This window comes from Sinohyriopsis cumingii, unplaced genomic scaffold (genome assembly GCF_028554795.1).
Source record: "Sinohyriopsis cumingii isolate HCF-2022 unplaced genomic scaffold, ASM2855479v2 utg001923l, whole genome shotgun sequence".
Classification (NCBI taxonomy): domain Eukaryota; kingdom Metazoa; phylum Mollusca; class Bivalvia; order Unionida; family Unionidae; genus Sinohyriopsis; species Sinohyriopsis cumingii.
This window is the reverse complement of record NW_028316083.1, coordinates 137,256-153,787: the sequence shown is the minus strand read 5'-3', so window position 1 is coordinate 153,787 and position 16,532 is coordinate 137,256. Positions and strand designations below refer to the sequence as shown.

The following is a 16,532-nucleotide window of genomic DNA, read 5'->3' as shown; positions in this document are numbered from 1 at the left end:
ACAAATCCTGTAGAAAGGAATTTTGTTGGATACACTCACAAAACATACGACGAGGAAGTCTAGGACCAATACCATGTCTACGGTGTGGTATTGGAGTGCGAGGAAAAACAGAATTATGTGGAAAGTGCGGCGGGAAACGGTTCAGAGAACTTAAAAGATATTATGACAAAAAAAATAATAGCGGTGAAAACGCTATAAAATCCGTGAGGGATTATATATCAAGATTTCAGACAAACAATGATTTAAACGCATAATATTATTATAATGGAGCAAAATATATCTGTCCCACATCCTGTCATAACAAACTATGAATCAAATATTAATGGTATCATCAGACACTGCAAGTTGAAGAGACCAGTTGGCGTTGTTTCTAATACTGGCTATCTAATGTTTACTGTTGGGAAGAAACATTATCTGTGTCATAGATTTACGTATGAATGTCATAATGGGATGATCAATGACGGTCTTGTTATTGATCATATTGATGGAAATCCTCAAAACAATAATTTATCCAACCTTCGTGTTGTCACACGAAGCGTGAACTCTGCATGTGGTAATACGGGAAGATGTAAGACAGTTTCTAGAAGGGCGGTAATTTCCACAAACATAGAAACCGGCAAAGAAATTATGTTTCAGTCTATGAACGCGGCTGCGACATATTTTGATATTAACTCGCGTGTGGTAAAATACGTCGCAGAAAATATAACCAGATCTACTTTCTCGAAAAAATATAAGCAGAAAATTACCTTTCAGTATCAATGACTATCATCACCACATTATTAACTATCATCACCACATTGAATTAATTTTTTTAATTTATGTCACAGTAGGTCCTCCATACACTACTGAATTTTGATTATATAAAAGGGAGATTACTTTGTAATATATAGTTTTCTTCGTAAATTTTTGATTTTTTATGATCGTAATTAGTCAGTTTAACTAATTACATCGTAATTAATTACTCGTAGAAGTATTATTTATGTTTTTTAAATATTTCCCCATCATACAACATTACGAGAGATCATGACAATGTTATTGATCCGTAGGAAGCTGTGTGTAGAACAGAAACCGTTGTCATGGTAATCGACCTGCGGGTGTGTTCATGCCACTGTTATTATTGATTCTCAGTCTGCTTAGGAAAAACGCTGTTATAAATACAGAAACTGTTGTTATTGATTCTCAGTCTGCTTAGGAAAAACGCTGTTATAAATACAGAAACTGTTATTATTCAGAAACTGTTATTATTCAGAAACTGTTTATAAATACAGAAACTGTTATTATTCAGAAACTGTTATAAATACAGAAACTGTTATTATTCAGAAACTGTTATAAATACAGAAACTGTTATTATTCAGAAACCGCTGTTTAGTGTAAATATTGGTTCCTTAGCTATATAGCTAACTATATATTAACTTCCAAAACATATGTTCGTAACAAGGTTTGATAGCTCAATCATTATGGTATTGGACTGTGACGCTCGCGGTCCAGGATCAAACCCCCATGGCTGACAATTTGTCGGTGGTGTACGCATAATTGCGATTTTTATAATAGTGGGGGGAACCGCAAACCCCCCCCCCCCCCGCCCCCGCTCAGCAAAATTCCCAACCACAATATTGACTTGTGGTTGATACATATTTTTCGTATCACCCACTGGATTAATTATTGTGGGTGGGATTTTGCTGAGCGTACATGTTTGTACTGTCCTTAGTTAAGTTATATGTTTGTGCTGTCCTTGAAACATCCCGACGAACTCGCTAAACACTCGATAGGTGTTCTAGGGATATTTTTTTTTATTTTAAAGATTCATATATTATAAAATGAACCATGAAAATATCAATGATGTAATTGTTGCTATTAAAAAATTGAAAAAAGATGGAATTAATATATCTGATGAACTTAATCCTGAAAAAATAGTTTCTGATTTTGAGATTTTACAAGAACGTAAAACCCAGGGGACACACACACTATCATCTGAATACAGGCTCATGAAACGGATTCAGGCGGCAATGTTTCAGTCGCTAGCTACCGTAGAAGATGATCATGTGAAGGAGTTCGTTCCCCTCTCTGCCGCCGTAGAAAGAATTAAATCGTTATTATCCCACGAGTACGAGGCAAAGAAAACGATTAGTACTCGCATAAGACTATTAAGAAAAATTATGTCACAGAGTAACTTCGTTACTGGTGAAACGATCCAAAGTAACTTCGTTACTGGTGAAACGATCCAAAGTAACTTCGTTACTGGTGAAACGATCCAAAGTAACTTCGTTACTGGTGAAACGGTTCAGAGTAACCTCGTTACTGGTGAAACGGTCCAAAGTCACTTCGTTACTCATTCAAAGTCAGTTAAAGTGCGCCATTTGCACACGAAAAACGGCTGAAGATTTTCGGCTTTGAAAACAAGACAAATGTATTTATTTTGAAAGAACTATATTTGACCAATTAGAAAACACAAAAGGTAGCTCTTGAATAACAAATTCACACCAAGAAAAACATGAATATACATGTGGGGGTATTTTGGATGGTGAATTACGTTACTTCTTACTACTGTAATCATATCAAATCTATTTTATCGTAAAAAGAATCACAATTGCGTATAAAACACATTTATATGATAGATATATGATTGATTTACCAAATAAAACATTTAAGAAACAATACACTAACCAACTCTAAAACATATCGGTCAACTCATTTATACTTAAACAATAAAAAGGAAAATAGACGCTTTTAAGAAAAAGTGGCTATTTTTCAATGTTGATACCCTTTTATTTTAAAGTCTAAAGACCATTTAATTAAATCTGTGCATTTGTTAACCATTTAAGATAATACTTAACAATTAATATGACTTGAAACTTTACCAAACAGATATTTATTAGACTTTACAGAAGTAGTACTATTTGTAACGTAGTTCACAAAAGTCCATAAAATATATATCCTTGTTATTTATGTTTAAACTGGAACCATTGTAGAAAAAAAGAACGTTTGGGTTATGATTATTTTTTGTTACAATGATTTGCAATATCTTTGCAACTATATTAACACATAAAACATAAAATCTTTTAAAATGTTACATTAAATTCCCAACGCGAAGAAATATTCAAAAATCCCAAGTTTCACAAATGGAATTGTGCTGTTCACAACGGTTTGAACAAAGATAAACAATGGGCTATGATCATTTTACACCATTAAATGTTTTGGAACAAATTATTGTGTACTCAATACTGTTATATTGCTTGTATAAAACACAAATGATGCTGTAACGTAATTCACTAACGTTTTACTGCACATGGTCGCTTCAGTATATATCCTGTTGCATGTTCATGATGTACAGTCAAAGTCTGTCAAATAGATTTCTGACCTTCTCAAGGTCTCGTCCTGAGAATTTAAACATATTGCGGGTCTTTCCTTACTTTATCGGCTCATCCAATGAGCACAATACGTCGGAACTTGGTATCCAAATCTGATCTGGTTTCGCAGGCCATTTGAAAGAGTTTTTTCCAGCCACCATGAAATTAATATTATATTCCTGGTCGTCTTCGTCGTATTCTAAAACTTGTCCAACGTACCACCTGCTTTCATAAATCGCTGCTACGTATGTGTTGACTTGATAAAGTTCATCTGTGTTTATTTTATTGCATTCCATTAGTTCTGTAGCCTGCTGTTCACTTTCATCATGTCCTGTTGTTTGTTCAGCTTCTGAATTTTGGACTATGTTGGTTTCGCTCATCTGATGTACTGTCCATCCATCACATGCTGGTACTGGTTGACCGTCGACGAAACACTTATCACAAAAGCATGACGTATTCCTCACAGCAATGCTGCCTTCTCCAAGTGGAATAACTGCATGTACCTGTATAGTACCCTTCACTTGCTTTCCGACAAGATTCGAGAGTTCTTCATGGGCTACTGTACATTGAGACTTTGGGACAAATATGTACTTAAGTGCGCTATTTTCCTGTGTTTTCCCCCATTGGAAAAAATCATCTGCTGACTGAATTATTGCCGAGTGTCTTTTGACGGCCATATCAGCTAGTCGTTTGGCAGTACTCCCGACCCCGTCACAGGGGCCTTTCCCGTGTCCAGCTTCAAAGTATAACCAGGAAGCTTTAATACCGGGAAAGATCGTATCATGATGTGCTACTATAGAAAAAATCTGCTTGTTTCTATACTGTGACGTAGGCGAGTCCGTCATATAGTGAACCATTTCAACATTCTGTAATACAGCTTTCACTTCTTTTACAACATGCTTCATGATTGCAAAGACTGTCGATGAAGTGTGAGACAACTCATCAGATACTACTACTAGTGATTTATGCTTTACCTTTACCTCATCTTCTTTATCCTTGGTATAAATTACAACTGGATGCAACGTGACAGCATTCTTATCAAAATATGCTGACTGGATTTCTTCCGCAAACCCGCAAGTATAATTTTCTGCGAAATCCATGTGACATATGGCATGTGTTGTCGGCAGTATGTCTTTCAAACGTCTTGACTGACCGTATTGTTCTTTGACTCTGTGAATATGTTTCCTAATTTCTGTCAGTTCTGATCTCAAAAGTGCAACAAAGTCTGTCTTACTTTTCTCCACTGATACTATTTGCATTCTTTTAAAGAACTTTCCGTTTTTCTCAACGTCTACCCTCTTCCATTCTGAAAACTTGATCTTTTCTTCGCTGATACTTTCTATTCCTTCGACGATTTCTTCGTCTGACCTTTGCTCAACGTAAACATCTGGATTTTCGGAGGTCGGAATGCCCAAACTTTTAAGTGCCTTTAACTTTAAAACCATGTTTTGGTGTCGTTGACATGAACATGTCTTTCTGTTACTAAATTTGACAACGCTAATATGTTTAGGTCTCATTCTTCTAAATGTTGTCAAGCTTATCTTTGTGTCGCTGTTTTCCGCTAAAAACTTTCTGTGCAAGTTATAAATATAATCATTCAATGTTCTTTTCTGTTGGTGTTCGTCTCCTCTATTGGCATCTTTCTTCCCTGGCAGACATGTGCTGTTATCATCCCTCTCCATAAACAGCCTAACTCTTGTCCTCATTGATTGTCGTTCAGCATTAAGTCGCTGTTTTTTAATGCTCTTTCCTACCCTTGCTTTAAGCAACTGTTTTCTATGTACTCCAAGACTTCGGCTAATCTGCCTGCCCATTCTGTATCGGTGAATAAGTTTACCACATATAACTCCCAATGTTGTTCTTATTTTAGCTTTTCCTTTCAATCTCTGTGCTGCCTCTTCAGTGTCTCCAACTAAACAATTTTGAAAAAGGAGTTTTTGTCGTACTTTCTTTCTTGATCTTGGAGTCATTTTGAGTTGATTTACTTCCGTAATAGCTCGACTTTTCGGTGTGGTAGTACTAGGAACACCTGTTTCAGTGTCAGTACTTGGTTGTGGAGTTCTAATTATATCTACACGTGATGAAGATTTATTGAGTTTTCTATTCAATCGTTGTACTTTCTTTCTAAGTGTAGCATTTCTTGTGTTTAGTGTCTTAACTTTCATGTCTAAAGTCTTTATCTTCTTGTTTGCTCTTGATAGAGATTTATTTGTTCTCCTTTTACGCTTCTTTTCGTTGAAATTCATTTTGACAAAAAAAAGGCTGTCCAGTGGTTGATGTGCTTGGTACTTCCCTATCTGTTGTTGAGTCACATGGTCCAGGTTCTTCGTTAGATCTCATTTCTGTTTCGTTCTGATCTTGCTGGCGGTGCTGTGTGCTTTTTTTCCCTTGACGATGTTTTCGCATGCATTGTCGTATCTTCTTCCGTCTTTTAGACAATGATCGATCAGAAAGTTCTGTTGTTGGTACATAATATCGTTTCACTCTTTGTACCTCCCTTTTTAGGTATTCTTCGCCTTCTTTTTCCTTTTTCCTCTCTCTGTATCTTTTTTGCCGTTCAGCATTGCTCATTCTAGTCATCTCCTGAAAGCAGTTAACGAAATATGCAAATCATTAGATGTTGGTGAATTACGTTACACAATAGTGAATTACGTTACACTAAACAGTGTGCCTTCACGTGACGTAAATACAAATGGAATCAATATTCCATGTTCACAGTTCTTCGGTATATTATATATTTTGTCGTTTTATAATGATTTTCGCTGACAATTGATGTTATATACTAAGTGTTCTTCTTGTTAAATAAATGTGTACTTACGAGTGATGGTAATGTTTACACCAGAAAATGTTTTAAATGTCTCCCGCTTGGCAACTTCCGTTTTTCAATAAACGCCCGTATGTTAGGCGGTGTCAGAAAATAATGTTTCCAGGTAATTTGTTCCTAGGAAATAGTTTTAAACCATGTTTACTGAATATACCGCAACGTAATTCACCGCAACGTAATTCACGGACATAAGCATTTTCAAATATATGAGAAATGTTACAACAGCTAAAAGCAATGTTTATATGGCAATTATGGTTAACATAAGTGTGTTTATAACTCACAGTGTTTGACGCATATACCATATACTTATTATGAGGTAGGTACCGTAATGTAATTCACAATTAAATGCAAAAAATTAAAAATTGAAATCAAAGACTGGTTTTTAGGACAAAATTATTCCTACACCTTTAAATCATGATTTATAAATATTTCGAAGCATTAATGTACATATTTGTTCTGGTACCATTACTGTATTAATCAAATATGTTTGCAATACGGCTATCATAAAATTGTAACGTAATTCACAGCATTTTATGGGACACAAATAATTTGTTGTTTTTTTTAAATTCCAAATATACTGACATAAAAACAGAGTGTTTTTATCAAAATTCAGACAATTCTCTATCATAGAAGACTTATTTCACTTATTTATTTCGCTACAAATTTTCTTGCCATGTAAATAAATTTAGTACCCCAAATTTGTGACACAATGGTTTTTACTGTGTAGGCTTCAAAATGAGTCCGTGTTGACCAATAAATGAGTCAAACAGAATGTTATTGTTATTTTTTCAACTCGTTATTGCCTAGGGGTTAACTTAAAAGTCAAATTCCCATCAAAAATATACTATTGGTCATCAAAAAAACGTCTGTGACCCCGATATTTGTAATTGGCGCACTTTAACTGACTTTGAATGTACTGGTGATAATGAAAATGAAAGTTTTGGTAACTGGGGTCCATGTCAACGCTGACCACGTGTATTGGTAGTCAAAATCAAGAAAGTTCTAACCTTGTCAAATTGTTCCTAATAAATTTTATTTATTATAAATTTTATTTATTATAAATTTTATTTATTATAAATTAATTTTATTTATTTACTGAATTAATTTGTTTTTTTTAACTGAAATTTAACAAAATTGTACAAATTTCTTAATTTTGACTACCATTTACCCCATTAAAAACATAAAATTGTACAAATTTCTTAATTTGACTACCATTTACCCCATCAAAAACATAAAATTGTACAAATTTCTTAATTTTGACTACCATTTACCCCATCAAAAGCATAAAATTGTACAAATTTCTTAATTTTACAAATTATTTATTTCTGAATTATTATTTTATTTCTGAATTATTATTTATTTATTTCTGAATTATTATTTATTTATTTCTGAATTAATTTATTTATTTTTACTGAAATTTAACAAAATTGTACAAATTTCTTAATTTTGACTACCATTTACCCCATCAAAAGCATAAAATTGTACAAATTTCTTAATCTGAGTACCATTTACCCCATCAAATTTACAAAATTGTACAAATTTCTTAATTTGAGTACCATTTACCCCATCAAAAACATAAAATTATACAAATTTCTTAATTTTACAAATTATTTATTTCTGAATTATTATTTTATTTCTGAATTATTATTTATTTATAACTCTGATGGGTGAGTTGGTAAACCCTCCATTACATAAAGATCTACGACAAAAGTCTTACGACAAAAGTCTTACGACTTTACATACAGATTTATTACAAGCTCTTCTTCACGTATGTCAATTAAGCGATTAAGGTGGTCTGTGAGTTTAAAATTGATTCGTGTTAACATATTATTGTGACACCGCAAATACACGGGATTAGTTGGTTCTTGCACGATTAAACTTCCAGGGGGAACTTGTGGTGTAAATGTATATAGGATGTATCCTTGTTGAGCCTGATTTGATCTTCCGAGATCTATTTGATAGCTGCCATCGATTACGTCACAAACCAGATTGACCGCGACAGTCGGTGTTATATTAACGATCCCCGGAGATACGTGTCTTCCACCGCCGTGTGGATCATTATCATGTCTAAGAACAGCTGCTGGTGGAATTAATTTTCTCCATGCATGGAGTATTTTAGGAAAAAACTCATCAATGACATCATTGATAGATTTTCTTAACTCGGTTAAACTATACCCGGGAAATTTAAAATTTGGTACATCGGCTTCTGTTAATTTATATTTTTCTAACCATCTTTTTGCATCATATCCTTCAAATGATTCTAAACTAACCATCGCTTGAACTATTCGGTTATTAAAATATTCCATATCTGATATAAGCTGATTTAATATTTCCACACGCGTGATGATTTTTTCACGCGATGACGCTGATATGTCAAAAATATGTTCGTTAAAATATTGATTTAGTTGATCTAGTTGTTTTTTACATTCTTGATTGATTTCCTGAAAATATTTAATAATATCACTCCGATGAAGACTAAAACTATTTGCTTTTTCCCCGGAATTGTTAAAAGCCCATAACTCATCATAACTGAAAACGAAAAACCTGCTGAGCATCGATTTATTTTTTAAAATACGTAGTTCTTCCCCGTATGATGGATTAATTTCATGATATGATTGTCTATCCGTGACATAATCAGACTTTTTCGGTTCTGGTGGTATCGATGTTATCGGTGGTGATATTTCAGGCCAACCTAGTACGGATCTTATCGTGGATTGATAAATATCAACGGCATAATCAGGCGAGTTTATTTCAATCGTCGAGGACAGGGTGGGTTCATGAACATTAATTGATATTTTTGATTCTTTTCCTGTCATTGATTTTATTCTACGCGCAAATTCCTCACTGATCTCTTCAATCTCGTAACTGCCGGTTGGTATTCCAACAACAACCCAGTCAGGTGTTTCATCGCGTTTGTTGTTGTCAGCAAATACAAGCGAATTATTTGCTGGTGTACCATTAAATGATTTTGATCTGATATTTGGCCAGCTGTAATATACTCGTAATTGTGCTAGTGCTATTTCTTTTACTGGAATTGCAGTGGGAAAATTAACACTAAATTCAGGATTAATTGAACTTACCGAGATCATCGTTATCTTTGGCGGAGTTGTGTTGGTCACGATCTGCTGGAGTAATTCTGTCATTATTGATACTTGTATCTTTAATACCTTCGTCGTATATTTTAGTTATCATTGAAAATTCGAAATCAGATATAATTCCATCACTGAGACTCGCTGATAACAACGAGGATAATTTCGAGTATGCTACCGTCGCTGTATGTAATTTTATTTTGTAATCGGATAATTTTTCGTTCGTACAAGTACATATTTTTTTTGTGATGATATTAAGCACACCTGCAATAGTTGTTGCTGCTGAAATACAAATAGTTACAGCTACTGGTGCCATCGTTGTAAACGCTGATAATATTACACCGGTTCCAGCAACAACAGCGGATACTGAATAAACAATCACATCAACGATAACCAATCGTCGTCGATATTTTTTTACTTTTACTGTATATTGATCAACTTGATCTTTTAGCGCCGCCTGCAATTCACGTGCTTGATTGTACCTGTATTGTGCACCGTCCATATATATTTTTATGCAGTAACCAATTGAGGTGTTTCAGCTACAAATTCCAAACACCACCAGAAGGATGTTGCGGTTAATTTCTTATCATCTGCTTCCAGAATAAATATTTCTTCGGTTCCGCTATTTAATACAACAGATACAACCCCGGAAAACCTGTCTGTGGAATGACGCCATGGAAACGTTGTAAATATTTCAAATTTTGCAGCACTAAACACAGACAACCTGTACACGCCAGTGACTGTTGCGGTATATTTGATAGTATTATTTTGCTGCGACCATGTTGCAAATCCCGATGATACCGTGCATACGATGTTTGTGATATGCCCGGGAGTTATTCCAGCTGAAATTTTAATCAAATTTGTTTTGTTGATAATCTCAGGAATTCCCGCTACGATGTCTTGCTGTTTTTGTTTGATCGTGTCTAGGTCAGTTTTGATATCAACGAGTTTCATGTCAATGGCGCGTGGAGTACCGAAGAATTTATCTATGGCATCATCGATTTTTTGAAAATTTCTTCGAAATCTTCCAAAAGCTCCTGCGTGAACGTCATACTCAGCCCGTAACGTGGATAATTTACCGTCTACGGTGCCATAGTTGACGTCGACGTATTTTTTTGTTGCTGCGTCTTCGTCAGATGTTGGATCTCTTAAAACTACTATTTTGTTCCCGTTCATGCTGAGTTCACCCATCATTGTGTCACCGGTGTTTCTCACGCGATTAGCAACACTTTTTGCAATTTCATCTCTGATGGTTTTAAGTGACATACTTGAATCTCTGATTCTACCACCGTCAGTAAACACGGGAATATTATCCGTAACTGCACCGAGTACTCGCCGGACTATATCATTCCATTTGATATTGCTGGTTTTTAGTTTACCATATCGATCCTGAAAAATAACAACTTCATCTGGGTCAACTCCAGCCAGGTTCATGATATCAGCGAGGTCATCCTTAGTCACATACTTCGACAGATCAACGTCGCCGAGCTTTTTCTTAACGCGTGAAGAAGGTCTTCCGTAAATATCAACCATTATAATAAGATCCGTTGTTTAAAACGCCTTACGCGCAACATATCGGTTGCTTGTATAATCATGCACGACTTTATGTGGCGGCCTGGATGATTTTGATATAGCGTCGAGTACATTAATTACTTCACGGCCGCATACTGGCGGATCTGTCATTGTTTGTGTGGGTAGCGTTGAATACCAAACTTTGGAACCTCTGGTTGTTGCGTGGAGTGGTGCGACATACTTGATAAATTCAACAGGTGGAGCTAACCCGTACGAATCAAAATAAACAATTCCACGTGGGTCAACCGCGTATGATACCCAATGAGTACCGGGTCCGGAACGTTTGTCAAGATTAATAATACCTGTTTCTAGTTTGTTTGGTTGTTTCGGTAATTGATCTCGCATAAAAACACCTCTAAAGGCGGATATTTTTAATTTTTTAGCAGCATCAAGTAAATCAAAATTTGATGCTGGAACGTCTAACGAAGTGATCCTGGAAGCCTTAGGCTTCTCCCCCAACGAGATCCTGGCAATCTTAAGCCGCGTCCCTTTTTTTTGTATCCTTGCCCTGTTGCTTTCTTTAGTGCCATTCCAGCGGCTGTTCCAACAGCACCTAACGCGGCCGATTTTGCTACGGCTGGAGCAGCCGCAGCTATTAATGCCGGAATGGCCGCAAGTAGTGGAAATATACCACCCGTTTTAACCATGTCTTTGATGGCGCTCGGGGAGAGATGGAATTGAACTCCAGTTTTTGATTCTAGGGCTTTATTGAAATGTTTAATCTGATTATTTGTCAACGATAATTTGTTTGGACCACCACTAATATGATCTCGTTTTAGTGATATTTTAGTTCCGCATTTGTTGGCGGTTTTTGATTGAAGCTTTTTTACCTGACCGGGGGTCAGAGTAACATTAACATGACTATACGACATTTTTATATAAATAATATTTTTCTAAATAACACGATTAAAGATTTTCCACCGGTGCATCAACGACCCTCATTCGACCACTGCCACCTTCAAGTAACATGGCTTTGTCGCTAAGTATGACCGCGATCGCTCTGTAAAAGGCACCAGCACCTGGTGGGTTAGTAACATGAGCTCGAAAGTGTATATCAACAACAGATTGTTTGGATAAATCAAGATGTTCTAGTGAAAAATAATAAATCGGATATAGACCTCTAAAATCTAGTTGTGATATTTGCAAACCGGTATCTATATTTTGATCACGTCCCATGAATGACATTAAACGATGATATGCGCGCGCTACATGATTTTGAACAAAATTTAGTTGTATATTTTCTGTTGGTTCTTGATGTCCATTTATTCGCAAGGAAACTTCATTAACTCCAAGGTTGTCAAATATCATATGTGAACGTTCTTGATCATCTATCCGGTTAATATTTTGCAATGCAATAAAAATATGTCGTGGTGCAGAAATACCCTGTTGTGATGCTATATGCCATGTAAATAAACCATTAATATTGCTTTGAGCAGCATCTGTGGTTACTGTTAACCATGATAGCAATGATTTACCGCCTTGATCCATAAAAGATAGTAATTTTTGTTCTTCAGTAATAGATGGAGTTATTACTGGCATCCACAATGAAAGTTTTGTTATATCTACTTTACCAGCATCAGCAACACCAGCACCTCGCCAGATTGCATCATTATCATCACCTTTTCTTACGAGCACAACTGTGTGTTTAGCTCCAAAGATGACTTTTCTAACATTTCTGCAAAATCCAAAGATGTGAGATAATGGAATTGCACACGAAAAATTTCTATCATTTCCCGACAGCGCCGCCCGGCGTGCTGCAAACCCTAAGTTGTAAGTCGGGGCAATATCTTTTATGATTTCAAATTCAGCAGCTGGTCTAGTTTCACGGTCTGGGTTGGCGGCTTCTGCCTGATTATCAACTGCAGTAGCCCTTGGCGTGTATAACTTGATATACTGATTATGGTTAGCGTTGTCGGTGATATCTTTAGCGAACATCATTGTTGGACCAGCTGATCTTGTAAAGTCGTCAGAATATCTCGCCAGACCAATTATTGTTGTAGCAACATCAACATCCTTCTGAATTGATTCAATATTTTTTCCATCAATCATGTATGTGGCGCTATCAAACAGTGCCATAATTCCGTTGCTGACAAAACCAACACGCAGATTGGCACCATATGCCGTATTATCCCCCTTTACAAGTATACCTTCTACTTCAATAAACGCTTCAGCGGGAAAGAAATATCTACTTGTATCATGAACCTGTAATTCGATTCTCCCCCGCTGATTTGGTAGTCTTGCGTCATAAGAATAAAATTGATAATCACGTACCGACTCGTACTTAAGTACAGGTGCCTCCATATCAAATACTGGGTCTGATTCGCGCCTGAACATTTTTATTATAGTTACCATTTTTCCAAATGATGATCATCGTCGACGAAGACCACTTCCTGCTATTAAATTTGCTGTTATATTTTTTTCTGCTTCTTCAGATATCGCCGCTAGTTTTTGATTTGCAGCCTGATTTATTATTTTACTAACATCTGCGGGCATCACCTCAGTACTTGCCAGTTTCACCGGTGGTTGTTGTTTTCGTCGCAATAATCGTGCTAGTCTTTCCTTGATCGCCGAGAACGCCTTACCAGCAACATTGACAATTGCACCAGGAGCTTTATCACGAACAATATCAATAGCCTTCATCGATAATTGTTTTGCAACAGGTGCTACTTTGGGAGCTATCCTCGTGAATAATCCCCGAATGACATCACCAAGTCCATTTCCGTAAATAACACTATAGATTGGTAATCGTGAGTTTACCGCTCTGACCTGTGTGGGTTTACGATGATTATCATGCACAATCATCTTATTTTATTTACCATTTATCTAACAACTAGTCATCAACGAGCTCATCAATAAGTTCTCGGTAAACGCCGATATCCATGATACCACCTTGAAATAGTCGCCGACAAATATCAGCTGCTTCATTGGTTATTTCTGGTGAATCATTTCCGGCACGTTTTCCTCCTATGAGAACTTCTAACCGTGATACGTCATTGATGATATTATCAGGACATAAACCATGTCCTGTTTTAGGTTCATCTTGAGGTGTTTTAAATACTGGTGGTTGCATTACCGGAGTAAGTACTTCAGTGGTGGCCGGGGGTGAGTCACCTTCTCGAAATCCATGTGGTGAATCTATCGGTGGAAATGTTATTTCCGGTGCAGAAATTTTACGTAAAGGTGAAGGAATTTTCTTCGAGGGGGGTGATTTAAGTGACTCTTTAGCCTTTTTAATTTCCGACTTCAACCTTTGCTGCGGCGAAGAAGATTGCTGTTGTTCTATTTGTTGCAGAGGTGGAGGAAGCTGATACTGGGAGAACTCTCCTTGTCCTAGTTGTTCCCGTCCCCCTCTAAGTCTATTTACTTCTTCATTAAATCTTTTAAATTCTTGACCTCTAGCTTGTTTTTTATTGTAATATACGCGATATATCCATTTAATGAAATTATCATCACTTGTATTTTCATGAGAGGGTTTTAAAAAATTAGATTTATTAGATATATTTTTTGATATCATCTCAGGTAATTTCTCTCTTTCAATATTTCTAATTTCCTCAACAACTCCTTCGTTAAATCTTGCAATTAATTTTAAGCTCTCTCCTCCTGATTTGGATTTAGATGCAAGTTTTTTTCTCACATCGGCGACTTCAGTACGAAGTTCTCCAATACCTTCAAGTATTTCCTCACCAACAGGTGGAGGTTGAGCCGCAGCTATGTCAGTTGGAAGGTCTCGTAAAATCTTCTTTGCCTGTTTAGTTCTTCTTGCTATTTTTTCAGTCTGCGCCGCAGTTTGTTTTGATACCGGAAGATGATCTTCTTTGATGACAGTTGTAACTTGTTCAGTAGCTGCAGTGACGGGTTTAAACAGTTTTTTAGTGTCTTCTTCATACTCAACTTTTGCTTCTTGCTGCGCTTGCAGATTTTTTCTGAATGAGTCTCTGACAGGAAGAAATTTTTTAATTGCTTCTAATCGTTCTCGAGCTGTTCTTGCAGTATGAGATTCTGGATGTATCATTTTATTATAACATAATAATTTAATTAATATCAGCAGAGGAGGAGCAGCAGAGAGGGTACCTACCAACGTTGGTCGTCAAAAATATAAACAAGAAATAAATAAACACGTAGAGTACTTTATTTTTTCAGATACTATTTCGAACTGAGGTTTTATTAGTACAATCGTCCATTACAGAAATAAAACATCTCAAGGAAAAGTTCATTTGTAAAATCTTGACCTTTCTACGAGATGTTTTATTTGTTTGTTTTATTTGTTTTGTCGGAATTCTATGGTCTGTTCACCCTCTCTGCTGCTTGCTCTGTTCTATTAAGGGTTGTCCATAAAGGATGTCCGCAGATAATACCTGTTTTCCTATCCCTCCCCCTTGTCCGCTTTTGTCCGCATGTGGCTTACACCCCCCCCCCCCCCCCCCCCCCAAGGCTGCAGACGTTCCCATCTAGCATTATACACTGTCCTATGGTTTGGCGGTGTAATAGATGGTGCTTTCAAAATACAAAGCTCACTGATCTAATCACACATGTAGCTCAAAACAAAGAATTTTTTTAGAGAGTTCTTTCTTTTTAAAAAGTCTTGATTCAGGACATAGAACTAAAGTTGTCATCTCACAGAAAGGTAAATTCGATAGACTGTCAATGTCTTACATCACTTCAACAAACGCAGGCTGTAGCCAGTCAAACAAGTTGTGAACAACTGGCAGACCATCATCACTGCTTTCAGTTGCGGAAGTTGATGATGCACAGTGCCTAATTACCAATTAGGCAGAGTAGGCACCGGCCTAGGGGCCCGCGACAACGGATCAAAATAATGATTAATCGTATTAGGAGATAATTTGTGGGGGGTGGGGGGAAATATTTTGAATGCCTAAGGGATTAAGGGCCTCCACGGAGTTTAGTCCGGCACTGATGATGCAGTTGACAGAATAGTGCTACCAGATTCAGGCTCCAAAGCGCCGACATCTGCCACTTCAGCTTGGGGATCACCCATAAAGAACGTCCGCAAAACATACTGGAATACACGCAGTAGGCCTAAAGCAGCTGTTTAACACATACTATAACAAAACATACTAGCTTGTGGACGTCTGCAAGGTCAAAGAATACCCCCTCTCCCTTTGTCCGCAGTTGTCCACATTTGAACAAACCCCCATCCCCCATCTTTGCGGACGTCCTTTATGGATGACCCCTTACTTTAGACCATAGATTCGTAATAACGGCTTTTTGGACGTCTTATTGAATCGTAATGTAAATTGTATAGACGTATAACGTGGAGAAGTCACTCCTACTCCGTATGGGAGTAGTAATGTTAAACATTTTAAATATCATTCCACTTTTTATATATTATTTGAACACACACTAGCGGTACTCTCAAGTACCCACTCTTGGACTACTATCCGAACACACACCCCTACTATCCAACAAAAAGGGTAGAACTATATATTTACACATCTTAAACATGCATCATTACAATCATGCTACCATACAAGAGGGGGTTTGCGTGTCAAATAACGGGGTAAAATCAAACACTTGCACACAAGCATGCTATACTAATCACACAAGGGTTGGAAGTGTTTATAGACAAATTATGATATCCACATGCATAAAAACCTAAGAGAGGGGTATTGTGTTTAAAGTTTTAATTGTCAATAAAAACAATAACAAACCTATTCAAACACAAACACTTGGAAAATTATT

At 36.5% G+C, this 16,532-nt stretch overlaps 1 protein-coding gene across 1 annotated transcript; it reads right to left on the bottom strand.

The window, feature by feature from the left end:
- Positions 1-3,216: 3,216 nt before the first annotated feature.
- On the bottom strand, positions 3,217-5,305 carry LOC149771361 (uncharacterized). Its single transcript, XM_089948546.1, has one exon. The coding sequence runs from the start codon at positions 5,159-5,161 to the stop codon at positions 3,407-3,409; it is 1,755 nt and encodes a 584-aa protein (XP_089804672.1). The 5' UTR covers positions 5,162-5,305; the 3' UTR covers positions 3,217-3,406.
- Positions 5,306-16,532: the final 11,227 nt, after the last annotated feature.

Coding starts and splice junctions, on each gene's coding strand:
- LOC149771361 (XM_089948546.1), bottom strand. CDS start 5,161: ATGGGCAGGCAGATTAGCCGAAGTCTTGGAGTACATAGAAAACAGTTG.